Source organism: Lolium perenne, chromosome 3 (genome assembly GCF_019359855.2).
Source record: "Lolium perenne isolate Kyuss_39 chromosome 3, Kyuss_2.0, whole genome shotgun sequence".
Lineage (NCBI taxonomy): Eukaryota > Viridiplantae > Streptophyta > Magnoliopsida > Poales > Poaceae > Lolium > Lolium perenne.
Window position 1 is genome coordinate 83,069,895 of NC_067246.2, and position 16,064 is coordinate 83,085,958.

The 16,064-nt window shown below is 47.9% G+C and overlaps 2 protein-coding genes across 2 annotated transcripts; both read right to left on the minus strand.

Annotated features, from left to right (window-relative positions):
- Positions 1 to 1,681: 1,681 nt before the first annotated feature.
- LOC127339436 (putative cyclin-dependent kinase F-2) lies at positions 1,682 to 2,696 on the minus strand. Its single transcript, XM_051365294.1, has one exon. The coding sequence runs from the start codon at positions 2,694 to 2,696 to the stop codon at positions 1,698 to 1,700; it is 999 nt and encodes a 332-aa protein (XP_051221254.1). The 3' UTR covers positions 1,682 to 1,697.
- Positions 2,697 to 9,293: 6,597 nt separating this feature from the next.
- Positions 9,294 to 10,275, minus strand: LOC127339435 (putative cyclin-dependent kinase F-2). The gene has a single exon (XM_051365293.2). It carries the CDS (start codon positions 10,228 to 10,230, stop codon positions 9,310 to 9,312), a length of 921 nt encoding a protein of 306 aa, XP_051221253.2. The 5' UTR covers positions 10,231 to 10,275; the 3' UTR covers positions 9,294 to 9,309.
- Positions 10,276 to 16,064: the final 5,789 nt, after the last annotated feature.

The following is a 16,064-nucleotide window of genomic DNA, read 5'->3' on the forward strand; positions in this document are numbered from 1 at the left end:
AGTCAGCTTTCGGCCTGTTGGCTCACAACTGGCCCACAAGCAGCCGTGGCCTGCCACCGCCAGCGCCGAAACACGCTGACCGTGCGATGCAAATCCGACGGCGTCCCACGCCGATCGGCCAGTATAAAAAATCGTCGGTTCGGTGGGAACCCTAACCCTAGCCCATTTCCCCCGAGCCCCTCTCTGCTTCTCTCTAGCGGTGGCGCCGCCCGGCTGCTACTCGCGCTCGCGCGGCCAAGCACGTCGGTGACGAGCACAACAAAGAGCTCCTCTGCCGCATGCCTTTTCCACCTCTCCGTGCCCACCAGTACCTTGACCGGCGGCCTGCGATGAGATGAGCGGAGCAACGGAGAACCAATGGCACCCCTCTAGCTCCGTTGCCGGCGCGCGCGAGCAGCCCGAGGGTGAACGCGCCGCCGTCAACTGGCTCAGCGACGGCGCCCTTTTTCGGCGAGCAGCAGGAGCCGCATCACGGTAAGTTCTTTGCCCCGTCTCGAACAACAACATCAGGTGGAGAGGGGCTTGTTCTTCTTCCAGGTGCCTCGGCTTGCCGATGCGCATCGGTATCGAGAGGAACATCGCGGCCTTGCAGTGGCGCAACTTTGCTGGCGAGCCCGAGGGCCTCGGCCGGTGTCGATTTTCTTTTTCTTTGCCCTTTCCCTTCTTGGATTCGATCTAGGGTTAGGGTTTGTGGACGAACTAGGGGTTTCTTCCTCTTTTCCTTTACTTTTCTTTCCCGGATCAAAGATATACTACTAGGAACTACCTCTGATACCAATGTTAAACTTGTTAGATCAACTAGGGTAGATGATTGCCGGGTAGGAGAGGGATACTGTGGGTTTAACTTCTCCCTTGGAGGTGGAGCCCGCCGACATGGACATAGTGGTGACGGCGGCGCGTGGGTGAGAGAGAGGTGGCGACGGTGATGCTTCCCGACGGCACAGCGCTAACCCTAATCGGCAGGTGTGTCAGTGGGAAGTGCGGCTACATGGTGAACCTCGTACTGCGAGCCGCCAACCCTATATGTCTTTATAGCGCTGACGACAGGGGCTCATCAACCAGATAAGGTTGGGCGCCCCCGATCAGGGAACAGACAAGGTCCACATCGAGCCGTTGGACTCGAACGTGCGAGACATCACCTAAGACCTAACATTATTAACATTTACATTCTGGGAAATTCACTTTGTTGGCTCAAAGGAGCATATGAACCTGTTGTGTGAAAATACATTTTGAAGTGTCAAGAAATTCAAAATAAAATTTTGCATGTACATCTAGATATTTTGTGTTCGTACACAAGTTTTTAGATTTTTTTTGTTTTTTAGGGATCTCCTGTAAAAAAAGACAAATTGTGATGCTACAACACGACTGTACATGACATTATTTTTTGTCTTTTTTGTACGTGCCACATAAAATGTTGCTTTTTCACGAAAACATTTGTAAGAACATAGAATGTCACGACGTACCCTATAAATTTTATGTCTGAATTTTTTAACATTGTTATTTTATTAAAATAATTTTTTTACATAATAGGTGCAAATGCTCCTATGAGCCAAAACATACATTCTCTGATTCACTGAAATCAGATGCGCTTGACTACAACAATTATGCAATCATCAAGTTTGCTACACGCAGGCGGCTACATTGTGCATTTGTGCTCGTTAACTGATCAGCTCCTTGTAGTCTTCTTTTTGTGGGGATCAGCTCCTTGTAGTCCTAGGGTTGGCTTCCTTGAACCACCGATGCTGAAGCGCGCGCCCCGCCGTGAGCCTCTTCTCCGGATTGCATCGCAGGAGGCCGCTCAGCACCTCGAAACCAGCCTCTGAAAGTGTTGGCGGGCCTCTGATCCTGGCCACCCCTGGACTGGGAAATCTGTGACGCAGCAAGCTCCCGGGCTGGCTTCCGCCGGCTGGCAACCGCTGGCCATTGTAGCCCGGCCACTCCTTGATGTCTGCTGTGCCCAGAATGTCCAAGATCTCGCTGAGGTTCTCCTTGTCCGTCTTCCCAAGGAACGGGTGCTTGCCGGCGAGGAGCTCCGCCATGATCACACCGAGCGACCACGTGTCGATGCGCTCGTCGTAGTCCGTGGATCCGAGGATGATCTCCGGCGCGCGGTACCCTCGTGACCCGACAGGGTTGGAGTAGGGCGGGCCGCCGGTGAAGCTGCAGGATAGCCCGAGGTCGCAAATCTTGACGTTTCCGCGGCCGTCGACGAGCACGTTGTCCGGCTTGAGGTCGCGGTGCATGAGGCCTAGACGGTTCATCCTTCTCACGCCTGCGAGGAGCTGTCTCATGATCAGGCGAACCTCCAGCTCCGTGTGTCTCCTCCTGAAGCGGTCGCGCTTCATGACGTGCTTGAGGGTCGGCCCCACGAACTCCATGGCGAGGAAGGCCTGGCCGCCGAGGAGGCCGGAGGCACGCGGCTGCACGATCGACGGGTGTCCGCTGCAGGTCTCGAGAGCCCTGACCTCGGCGGCGAAATAGTGGCCGTCGGGGTCCTGGATGCTCGCACGGAGACACTTGATGGCCACAATCTCGCCGGTACGTCGTTCCCGCGCCCGGTGAACGACTCCGAACGTCCCAGAGCCGAGCACCTCGAGCAGCTGGAAGCGGCTGGCCATGGCAGTGTTCTTGAGCACCGGCGGCGGCGGTGTGGTGGTAGCCTCGTCGCCGTCATGGGGTGTCGATGACCACCCCATTGTTTCGCTAGCTACTCCAGGTATCGATCCGAGGCACGCATGTGCTAGTTTAGGTTAGCTTATATAGTTAGTTGCCGGCTCTAGTTTTGTCACCGGTTTGCACTAGGTCCAATTCCGAGTCTGATCGGGACTGCGTTGATGACTGGATGCTGTAACGGACTCGAAAACGCGTCGCCAGTTAAACTTGCCCGCGTCCGAGGCAACAGCCAGCAGCCACTGTGTTTCTTGCCTTTTACTCCCAAAAATATGTCAACTTTGGTCAAAGTAAAACTTCATAAAGTTTAACCTTGTATATTGATAAAAAATATAAACATATACAATGAGGTACTAATATTTTTAGAATTATCATGAAATATATTTTTATATTATATTTGTATGATATAGTAAATCTTCGAATTATTATCTATATTTGTAGTCAAACTTTGGTACGTAATTGCACGAAAATTTATACGCATCATATTATGGGTAGGGTTTGCAAATGATTCCTGATAGGGTCCCTTCATAGAGGGAGTGATCTTTTGGAACATGGGAGCATATGCTCCCTATATTTTGAAATGCATCTTACACATATTTTAAATTTTAAAAATTGAAACAAAAAATTCGCACGTACATCTTCATGTTTTACGCGATCACAAAGTCGTTTCATAAAAAAGAACTTATCATGTAACGTGTGTAACAAGACAAAATTCAGTGCTGAAAACAATACTTTTCACAGGATAAGTTTTCTTTTTTTACATAGGCCGCAAAAAATATTATTTTTTCGTGAAACTTGACGTATACACATATATTATGTAGATGTACACGTAGAATTTTTTGTAAAATTTTTCCTCACTTCGAAATATGTTTTGTTGGTAGAGGGAGCATACGCACTCGGGAGCCTAATTGAATTTATGCCCTTAATATTGTTTTGTTGATCGAAACAGTGTCTCGAAGGATGCATCCTACGTTGTTGACATAGCTCGATGCAACCGTCTCCAGCTGTAACGGCTCACCATTGGCCTCGCCTACTTCGTAGACATCTTCTCTTTTTGTAGGTAGCCTGCTTTGGCGCCTCTGCTTCCATATCCTCGTCGGTTGGCTGCCATCGGTGGTCACGTTGCCACCCCCTCCATCGGTGGTCCGGTTGCAAGCTAAAAACACAGATTACACGATGCGAGAAAAACCTAAACAGTTTGGCTGCATAACGGTCACATTCGACTTATCAGCAAGCCAATCGGAAGCAGGCTAACGGCGATGTTTACAACCAAGATGGTAACAAGGCTGTCATTCGTCACCACGACGGAGGCTGTGGCGGGCCTAGGATTTTGAGCATGTGTATTCAAAGTTTCAAAGGGTACCAAAAGAATGTTATGTACCGTCTAAAGCCCGCTTTTGGCATGTATACTAGTACGACTATAGCATCATATAGTTCTAACAGTATAATACATAGAAGGTATAACCCAAGGTATGAAACAATATTCTCTGGTACGTTGAACAATTGGAACTAATAGAAGTTCCAATTGGAATGAAGGTGGTCTGAATTTTTACTGCACATCAACAACGAATGGTTCAGAACTTTAGAAAATTGAACAGTATCGAGAAGACGGTGCGGTGTCCAAATAGCTAACCTTAGTTCCGTCGTTCTGGTCAAGCTTTGGATTGTCGATACGACATGAAAAACAACAGGAACATAGGTGCTGCCGTGGCGACCTTGGGGACGAGGTGGCGTGGAGACGAGGAGCCACAGAGATACGACCGCACTCTGGCCGGGATTCCTTTGTCACTTAGGGCCCGTTTGGTAGCCTAGATCGAGTTTCCGCACCACTGCGCCAGGGAGAAGGGACCACCTGCGCGTTTCAGACGGGTCATGGGCTAGAAAAGCCATGCTGTTTGGTACCCTGTGAAGCCATTTTCTGCACCGGATAGGGAAGACAACTCCCATTGTTTGGTTGCCTGGACATACGTCTTTCTGCCCTAGTGGTGCAACGCAGTCCTTGTTTGGTTGCATACATGAGCATGTTGTGTAACCCCTTCCATTTGAGTGGTGAGGTTACCTGGTAGTGCTAACTAAATAACAACACATTCAACAACGTTCAGATCATCAAAAGGTTTATACACATCAAATAGTTACCCTACTAGGCGATGCATCACGAGTAAAGCAACTATACTAGGTCCTAACAATTTTATGGAGTGTCTCAATGTGTTGATTTCCTTGTATCATGGTACTATATGATCAAATGGCAAAGGTAGAGGGTTGCTTTTATAGGCTTGGGCATGCTCTAGCGTCATGACACATAGGTGGACGACTCTTGTTTTGATTTGAGGAGTAAGGTGCTTGTTGTCTTGCTCTCATCCATAACAATATTTTAAGCATGAGGTGTCATATCTTAGGATGCAAGCTATGTAGATATTTCCATCATAGGTGGCCTTATCATTATCCTTTAGTCTTCTTTATTTTTGGGCATCCAGGTTGCATTTAGTACTAAATGGTTTGTGGATGACTTTATGCTTATGGATGAATCACTATATTATATGTGATTGTATTTATATTATAATTAGAATCAAAATGTGAAAGATAAGGATTATACCCAAATTTTGAATGGTGATGTTTGATTTCACCAACGGATGAAGCCTGGTGATCAAGAGGATACGTGAGCACCCCTTCTCTGCTCGATACGTGTCTAACGACGTTAGTACTGTACATGCATCGATGCGGTCCAACGCGTTGAGTGGAAGGGCGGAGAGACGCGGAGAAGGTGCATGACAACACGCTTGGCCGGGGAGACACTGGCGCGACCTCAGATGCGCGAGGTGGAGGCCAGCGAGGTGGAGGTGGAGGCCGGTGACGTAGTGGCCGTTAGTGGTCGTTAGTGAGTAGCAGAATCCAACAGTGGTGCACTAAATCCAACGGTGATAACCGGGTGCTCACGTATCCCCCTGATCACCAAATCCACTCTCTAAGTTTCAAAATACTCATAGTTAATTTTATTCAAATAGTTTGAACTATAATTCATAATGTAAACAAATTTAGTTCTGTGATATTCCATATATTTAATAAGTTATAATTTAAATAAGAATATGTGGCTTTTATGCATTTTACACCCTGGGGTTTACCATATTTGGTAATAAGTTTAGAGTTGAACTAAGTTTTAGACAAATGTAGTTTCTTAACTTTTAAGTGTTAATAACTTAGAGTTTGATTCTTAACTATCAGATGGTTATGGGCCTCTCCTATCTCTAGGGTTTAATGATAAGTTTGTGTTGGTGTTGAGTTCAAGAGTTTAGTTCAGGAAATACCATGAGGTTCATGGTAGGAATATTTATTTGTTTAATACATGGAAAAGATAAGTTAAGAATGGTTCCTATTATTTCATATTCTTTTATTTGTTGTTGAGTAGATATCTATATGTGGTTGAAAGGAATATCATATTATGATCCTTTAAAAGATCTGGTCCTTAATCCTTGCTTAAGGTGTTGTTGTGTTGGTTTTAGTTCCATTTGATCTAACCTTAGGTCAAATCATCTACACCCAAAACAAGGTTTTAGCACAGGTCACATTGAGGTTTATAGCACTTGATTTGATGATCTATTTCAATTCCATCAACACAAGTGAAACTTTAGTTAGTGTGACATGTTTTATTTGAAAGCGCGGAAATTTCCCAGATTTTCTATGCATAAATGCAATGCACATATCTGTTTCCTCTATTTTTGTAAGCCCAAATCATGGGATGTTACATTGAGCATATCCTCCTATTGCACACACATAGATATAGTCTTTTCTATGTCCCACTTTTCACGAGACATGTTGTAATTGACAACAAAGTTGTCAAGCTTGTCTTTAACAATGAAGCCATGACCAAGTGAAAAAGAAGTGCAGGCTTTAACTCCAGGTCATCATCCATGGGCTTCAACTTTGCAACCAGGTTGCTCATCGTGAGGATGTGCTCCCTGATGCCATGTGCACCTCCAGTGCACTTCTCTGCCACCAGTTGCTTCAGCAACTGGATTGTATATGTCTTTGAAGAACCGGGCTCTTTATCTTTTCCAAGTACTTCCCAACGGAATCACACTCAGCAATTGAGCCCACGATGACATTCTCAATTTTTTTCTTTATAAATGCCATGCATTTCTTATTGGCTGTCTGTCACTTTTGGTTCTCTAAAGTGTAGGCCATCTCCATAGGAGCATGGTCTCATTTATTTTTTGCCATGCATCATCAGTATCCTTGTCATCTCGGACACGATCAACAGGCTTTTTGGGCTACAGTGTTTCAAGCACCCACTGCACCTCAGCACATACGGAGGCGAAATCCACATTCTTCCTCCACTCAGTGTAGTTGTCCCCTCTTACGGTGGGAACATCCTCTTAGGGTCGGAACGTCCTTGATGCAGCTCATCAAGTAGTACCCTCCTGAAAACCATAGTTGAGTGAGAACAGTACAATTAAATATTATAATCTAACGTTTGTCCAAATTAAGACATGCAACGCAAATAAAACTATATCACCGTTGGACAAAAATAGAGATAAATGCACGTATCATTGCAACAAAAACATGATCATGCCATTTAATGTTGGTCATAAAATGACAGAATCATAATTATTTCAATACTCACTTTTATTCAACTTTTAAATTTTAATCATCATTTTTTCATTTTTCAAATTTAAAATGCATCTTTAACCGTTTACGACGAAACTTCGAATTCAAACTTTAAAATTTTCAGAGGCTTAAACTCTCACTTTTTAGTTCCTGAACTAATATTTTGTTGGTCCTATTTATTCAAGAAAAATCAAGAAAAATTTTGGCAAAAAAAAAAACAGCCCTAAACAGCCTCCGGAAATTTAATTAATAGAAATAAGCAAGAAACTCTGCGCAGACCAACTTTGCTCATGTGGCCCACAACCCACCTGAGCGAAAGCTTTTTACGCTCCACTCGGGCGAGTCAGCTTTCGGCCTGTTGGCTCACAACTGGCCCACAAGCAGCCGTGGCCTGCCACCGCCAGCGCCGAAACACGCTGACCGTGCGATGCAAATCCGACGGCGTCCCACGCCGATCGGCCAGTATAAAAAATCGTCGGTTCGGTGGGAACCCTAACCCTAGCCCATTTCCCCCGAGCCCCTCTCTGCTTCTCTCTAGCGGTGGCGCCGCCCGGCTGCTACTCGCGCTCGCGCGGCCAAGCACGTCGGTGACGAGCACAACAAAGAGCTCCTCTGCCGCATGCCTTTTCCACCTCTCCGTGCCCACCAGTACCTTGACCGGCGGCCTGCGATGAGATGAGCGGAGCAACGGAGAACCAATGGCACCCCTCTAGCTCCGTTGCCGGCGCGCGCGAGCAGCCCGAGGGTGAACGCGCCGCCATCAACTGGCTCAGCGACGGCGCCCTTTTTCGGCGAGCAGCAGGAGCCGCATCACGGTAAGTTCTTTGCCCCATCTCGAACAACAACATCAGGTGGAGAGGGGCTTGTTCTTCTTCCAGGTGCCTCGGCTTGCCGATGCGCATCGGTATCGAGAGGAACATCGCGGCCTTGCAGTGGCGCAACTTTGCTGGCGAGCCCGAGGGCCTCGGCCGGTGTCGATTTTCTTTTTCTTTGCCCTTTCCCTTCTTGGATTCGATCTAGGGTTAGGGTTTGTGGACGAACTAGGGGTTTCTTCCTCTTTTCCTTTACTTTTCTTTCCCGGATCAAAGATATACTACTAGGAACTACCTCTAATACCAATGTTAAACTTGTTAGATCAACTAGGGTAGATGATTGCCGGGTAGGAGAGGGATACTGTGGGTTTAACTTCTCCCTTGGAGGTGGAGCCCGCCGACATGGACATAGTGGTGACGGCGGCGCGTGGGTGAGAGAGAGGTGGCGACGGTGATGCTTCCCGACGGCACAGCGCTAACCCTAATCGGCAGGTGTGTCAGTGGGAAGTGCGGCTACATGGTGAACCTCGTACTGCGAGCCGCCAACCCTATATGTCTTTATAGCGCTGACGACAGGGGCTCATCAACCAGATAAGGTTGGGCGCCCCCGATCAGGGAACATACAAGGTCCACATCGAGCCGTTGGACTCGAACGTGCGAGACATCACCTAAGACCTAACATTATTAACATTTACATTCTGGGAAATTCACTTTGTTGGCTCAAAGGAGCATATGAACCTGTTGTGTGAAAATACATTTTGAAGTGTCAAGAAATTCAAAATAAAATTTTGCATGTACATCTAGATATTTTGTGTTCGTACACAAGTTTTTAGATTTTTTTTGTTTTTTAGGGATCTCCTGTAAAAAAGACAAATTGTGATGCTACAACACGACTGTACATGACATTATTTTTTGTCTTTTTTGTACGTGCCACATAAAATGTTGCTTTTTCACGAAAACATTTGTAAGAACATAGAATGTCACGATGTACCCTATAAATTTTATGTCTGAATTTTTTAACATTGTTATTTTATTAAAATAATTTTTTTACATAATAGGTGCAAATGCTCCTATGAGCCAAAACATACATTCTCTGATTCACTGAAATCAGATGCGCTTGACTACAACAATTATGCAATCATCAAGTTTGCTACACGCAGGCGGCTACATTGTGCATTTGTGCTCGTTAACTGATCAGCTCCTTGTAGTCTTCTTTTTGTGGGGATCAGCTCCTTGTAGTCCTAGGGTTGGCTTCCTTGAACCACCGATGCTGAAGCGCGCGCCCCGCCGTGAGCCTCTTCTCCGGATTGCATCGCAGGAGGCCGCTCAGCACCTCGAAACCAGCCTCTGAAAGTGTTGGCGGGCCTCTGATCCTGGCCACCCCTGGACTGGGAAATCTGTGACGCAGCAAGCTCCCGGGCTGGCTTCCGCCGGCTGGCAACCGCTGGCCATTGTAGCCCGGCCACTCCTTGATGTCTGCTGTGCCCAGAATGTCCAAGATCTCGCTGAGGTTCTCCTTGTCCGTCTTCCCAAGGAACGGGTGCTTGCCGGCGAGGAGCTCCACCATGATCACACCGAGCGACCACGTGTCGATGCGCTCGTCGTAGTCCGTGGATCCGAGGATGATCTCCGGCGCGCGGTACCCTCGTGACCCGACAGGGTTGGAGTAGGGCGGGCCGCCGGTGAAGCTGCAGGATAGCCCGAGGTCGCAAATCTTGACGTTTCCGCGGCCGTCGACGAGCACGTTGTCCGGCTTGAGGTCGCGGTGCATGAGGCCTAGACGGTTCATCCTTCTCACGCCTGCGAGGAGCTGCCTCATGATCAGGCGAACCTCCAGCTCCGTGTGTCTCCTCCTGAAGCGGTCGCGCTTCATGACGTGCTTGAGTGTAGGCCCCACGAACTCCATGGCGAGGAAGGCCTGGCCGCCGAGGAGGCCGGAGGCACGCGGCTGCACGATCGACGGGTGTCCGCTGCAGGTCTCGAGAGCACTGACCTCGGCGGCGAAATAGTGGCCGTCGGGGTCCTGGATGCTCGCGCGGAGACACTTGATGGCCACAATCTCGCCGGTACGTCGTTCCCGCGCCCGGTGAACGACTCCGAACGTCCCAGAGCCGAGCAACTCGAGCAGTTGGAAGCGGCTGGCCATGGCAGTGTTCTTCAGCACCGGCGGTGTGGTGGTAGCCTCGTCGTCTTGGGCAACCGGTGGCGATGACCACCCCATTCTTTTGCTACTCCAGGTATCGATCCGAGGAGGCACGCATGTGCTAGTTTAGGTTAGCTTATATAACCAGTTGCCGGCTCTAGTTTTGTCACCGGTTTGCACTAGGTCCAATTCCGAGTCTGATCGGGACTGCGTTGATGACTGGATGTTGTAACGGAGTCGAAAGCGCGTCGCCAGTTAAACTTGCCCGCGCCCGATCGAGACAGCAGCCAGCAGCCAGCAGCCATTGTGTTTCTTGCCTTTTACTCCCACCTGCCTAATATATGTTAAGTTTGGTCAAAGTCAAACTTCATAAAATTTAACCTTGTAAGAGTTACTAATATTTTTAGAATTATCATGAAATATATTTTCATATTTTATTTTATGATATAGTAAATCTCCGTATTATCATCTATATTTGTGGTCAAACTTTGATAGGTAATTGCACGAAAAATTATACACATCATATTTTTTAGATAAAAGGCACTCAACTGCCCAATTTTGAATTAACAAAACCATCAACGGCGAGAACGATACAAAGTGCTGAACCCAGCTTACAGAACGACACCACACACCCACACGAACTACCGAAGAAGCTACAACCGGAAACGCGACCAACAAGCCCAGCCAAAGCGCCTACGAGGACTCGGAGTAGAGCTGGAGTCTACAGTGTCGGGCCGGAGCTCACCCGAGAGCGAGCCATTTTTCACGCGAGCCTCAACAGCACTCCTCCGACGCAGAAGCGCCACCGGAAGCCGACCACCACCGGGGACCGACCCACGTTGCTCACAAACCGAACAGCAGCGCCAAGGCAGCTCGACAAGGGGAGGGCACGGAGCAAGCCTTGCTGAGGATCGCCGAAGAATCACCTCCGTCACAACCATCGGTGAGCTTCGCGCTGTGGGCTCCAAGACGGTGTCTTCAAGAAGAGCACGACACCGGAGTGCCGCCACCGCCCGATCCGAGGATCTTGGGTTTTCACCCGGACGAAATAGAGGGACGGAGATTGGTCTCACGGCGCCTTCAACAAGGGAACGCCGTCCGCGGACGCCGCCGCCGTGGCCCGAGGGGCAAAGGTTTTCCTTTGGCAACATCACCGCCATCTACACCCCACAACACTCAACTCGCCGACCACCACGCCGCCCTCACGGCCGTGGTCACCGGCCAGCACCAGAATCATTGGCTCGCCCGCCAACCAACATGACTCCCACCTTCCAGGGCCGCCGCCCCGGCATCCCAACTCGACCGGGCGAAAAGGAAAAAGGAGGAGGAGCGTCGCATCGAGGCCGCCGGATGCCGAACGAGGGGCAGGCCGGCCATCGCCCCCGACACCGCAACCGGGGAACACCACCTGCAGCCCCCATGGCTGCCGGAGATGTGCAGATCTGGGCGAAGCTGGGCTCGAAATGGGCCCGGGGCCCCTGCCCCGACCCGGACTCGAGGCGGCCAGATCCCTCTAGGCCGCCGCACCCCACCACGCCAGAGATCCACCGCGTCAGGCCGAACGGGCGCCGCGCCGCCGCACGCCGCGCCGGGCACCTACCCGCGCCGCCCTCGTCTTCCTCCGCCCGCCCAGGCCGGAGCTCGCGCCGCCCGCCACCATGGCCGCTCCGAGGAACTGCCGCCGTCGCGAGCGCGCCCAGCCGTGGTGTCTCCGCGCCGCCGCCGCGGGGGCCACACCGTCGCGCCCACCAGCCAGCACGACGCCCTCGCCGGCCGTGGGGGCCCGTGCCGCCACCTCCGCGCGAGGGAGAAGAGGGGCCCCGCCACCGCCGCGCGGGCTTTGCCCGGCGACGGCCTCTGGCGGTGGCGAGGAGAGGGGAGGGGAGGAGGGCTAGGGGGCGCCGCCAGGGGAGGCCCTCGGTCGCGCGCGGGCGCAACGCGAGGAGCCTAGGGTTTTCATACACATCATATTATGGGTAGGAAAGAGTATTCAACACAAATGGCGCAATCTGGCAAGCTAAAAACACTGACAAAATTACACCTATAACTAACGAAACTGAATGTGTCAATAAACGACACTTATGCACATTCAGAAAAACCAGATTTCAATGGGAGGAGACAGGGGCCTCGGTGGTGGCTATAGTGTCAGCGATGATCTTCATCTTGTGCATGTACTGGGTCGCAAACATCACTTCCTTCCACGTCGACTGAAGTTGGCAACGAAGATGACGGATGTTGGCGCGACTTTGAGCACCAAACATGGTGTGAACTGCTCTGCAACATAGTCAGCTCCCCATCATCGTGGACACAGATTGCCTACAGCTGGTGTCATTGATCTCCGATCCCGGCCCTGATCGGTCCACCCTCGTGCACTTAGTGTTAGAAATTAAGAGACTTATCCGACAGTCTAGACTATGCAAAATTGTAAAAGTGGACCGCTTACAGGTTAGGGTTAGTCACTGTCTTGCAAATTTTGCAAGAACAGAGCATCATACTTTTGTATGGCTTAGGTCTGGCCCTGATATCATTTTACAGGAGCTAGAACTCGAGCGTATTGTAGCCCTACCTGATTAATAAAATCCTCTTTTACCCGCAAAAAAAAAACGGCTGTCCAGGCGGCAGCAGCGGATGTGAAGCCGATGAGCTGACACGCGACTTCCGGTTCCATCAAAGCAAGGAGGAAGCCTAGGACCCTCTGGTCCGTGATCCACCAACGAGTTTAGGTCAGGTTTGGAACCTCCACAACAGCGTCGCCGACCCCTTGTGTGATCGTCTTGGCGGGGCCCACCTCGGTTCCGTCAAGATAGCCATGAAAACCCACGCTAGAGATATTGGGGAGGGTGATCCCCTTCCACAACATGAAGTTGCGTCAAGACGGACTGAAGATGTCGACCTGATCGACGGAATGGATGGCGGAGTGGGGGGCAGCGCCCGACGGAGGTCAAGAGCTGAAGAGTGGTGGACAAGCCCATGGGGACGATGAGGGGATGGCGCAGGTCGCGGAGGGAGCTCGCGATGCGATGGTTTGTATTGTAGATCAGTGATACAGAAATCAATGGGATAGACAAAAGCACCAACATAAACCCGAGTATTACGGAGAATGCCACAAAATATCTTACTAGTCTATCGGAGAGCCTAATAGGGGGTATAGTGGGTTCTAACTCAGGATCATCAACATAATAACTAATTTTTTATAAGCATGATAAGAAAGGATGTTTACCATATCCATATTGACCTTGCTAGTGCCCAAGTTTTTCTCTAGGTTCTTTGCCTTCTTATATTCTCTCCTTTCTTTAGGGGGGTTTGGAATTGTGTCTTCCATTGGCTCTTCAAATTCAAGCAAATTTTTAGGTTTCATAGCTATATTTATAAATTCTTGAACACTTGGTGGCTCAAAGGTCTCCCATTCTTGAGTTACGTGCATAAACTCAGTGTATTTCCTAACCATATTTTCTATCATGTTAGGATCAAGTTTATAGTTCCCTAAAAGCTCTCCTACTCTGCCAGTGTTAAGGAAATTTTTAATGCATTGGTAATCAACTGAATTTTCCCATCACTATTCGTAATATCATCATAAGTTTCTTTCTCTAGGTGGATGGATTCTGGAACATCCAAGCTTTATGCAAACTATATTCTGAGAAGGCTCCTTCATAAGCATTGTCTACTTCTTTCCTATTACTAGGACAAAGCCCTGCATAGAAGGTATGTAAAATCAACCACGGTGGGAAACCATGATAAGGACAATTAATAATAAAAACCTCTTGTAGCATTCATAAAGGCTCTGATCTAGGTGGTTGTTGAAATTGGTGACCATGCAACTTGCTCCATAGGATTTGCTATCAGAGTTAAACTGAGTCAAGAACGCCGAGGCCAACTCCTCCCAGGGTCTGTTATTTCTGTAGGGCAATTCTTAAGCCAAACATAAGATTCATTAGTAAGAGTTTGGAAAATAATTTTCATTTAACAGGCTTCCTAAAAGAAATCTAAATGCTTGTTCGGATCCTCTATACCATCACCTGTGAACCTTTTCATGTGCAATACTTCTAAGATCATAGGCTGTCTTTCATACCCATTAGGATTAATGCATTTTTGCACTTGCATAAAGGCATTCGGCATAGCGCGGGTGCTCTCAATCTCATCTATGTAGATGAGGTTTTCGATGTCTTCCATATGGTGAATACTTGAAAACTCAATAAACAACGTCCATACTACAATAATAAATTAACAATTAAAAGTAAAGACTAAAAATTCTTAGCTCCCCGGCAACTGCACCATAAAATAGCTTGATGACTGCAAGTGCACAGTTTGTTTATAGCTAGTTTCGAAGTAAGAGTATCGAACCATGGAGTGCTAGAGTTCAGACAGTCTTAATACCTTCTATCGCTATTTATTGATGAGAGTATTTAGTAATTTTTCTAAAGTCTAGGGAATGCGAAAATGGTAAAAAGAGTTTGGTTGTTTATGTTGTGTTTGCGAACTAAGCAATAAGTAAAGTAGAAACAGTAAATAAAGAGTAGAACTCGTAATATAAAAAGATGAAACTGCAATAGAGCGAAAGAATTCTCAGGAAGTGTTGGTTTCACCACTAGCATCTATGAATTCTGATTAAGATAATCTAGCCCTTTCTTCGTGTGTATGTATGGGGTGGAGCTCCATAACTGGATGACAATGGATCAACCACCAATTCTCATCCCTCGTAACCATCATAGTGATTGATAGTCATCCACTTCAATCCCACTGTAACTAAAGGTTTTTCCGTGCTTATGGATAGATTCATTGTGTCCCCTCATACCCCACCCCCCTACTAGGTAACTGAAGATCTAACGCAACATGTCACTTAGCACCTTTAACAACACCCTCTAGACAATATTAGTTACTTCTCCCGCCCCGTAGGAAAATGTTACATGGTGCACAACATATAACATCGAGAAAGTAAACTAATACATACAATCATGAATGAAAAGTATAGATCATCTTTATTGAAGACATAATATTCCTAGGGTTTCGCCATGACACTTTATTATCACAACATCCATTTTGAAATATTTACTATTTAATTGGGATTGGTGGTTTTCATATGTAAGAAAAACCTTGGTAAGTCAGGATATCTGCTTCCTTCGCAAAAAAAATCGGACTTCGCCGTTTTCACAATTTACCCACGGTTTCAAATGCATGCTATGATATGCACAAAATTATAAAACTACCTCCTGTGTCCTATAATCATGTGGTGTTACAAACAAAATGTCAGCGTTCATCCGAAAATCTGCTTTCGGCGAAGATGGGGTGCGGCGGCGCGGGGCTATGCGATGACCCTAGTGCGAGAGAGTGCAACACTGCTAGGGTTTTGAGAAAAAAAAAGGGATTTGGGCAGCCCATAATGCGGGAGTGTGTCCTGGTTTGACCTGCTTGCGACAGAGGCAGAAAAATTGATTGATGGGGTCGTCTGTATGGCACTTGGTCATTTTCTACAAATGAATAGAAGGAATTCCTAAGTTCATTGGGCCAGCTAACCCCATTTAGAAGGAGTAGGTTGTAACATCACACAACCAACACATTTTGATTACATGTCATGACAATAAATAGAAAAGGAGAGTGGGGTGGTAACTAGCTATGTTATGTTATCGTAACATCACACACCCCAAGACAAAATGAGTCTACAACATAATAAATATAAATTTACATGGTACCGCACATTTGTTACTCCGCTCTACGAAGGTAGTAACATAGATTAGTAACATATGCATGTTAGAGCATCTCCAGAAGACGTGCGCAAAAAAAATTATACAGCGCTGGTTTTCCCTTTTTTGGGCAATAACGCGTCTCTAGGTTTTCTAGTT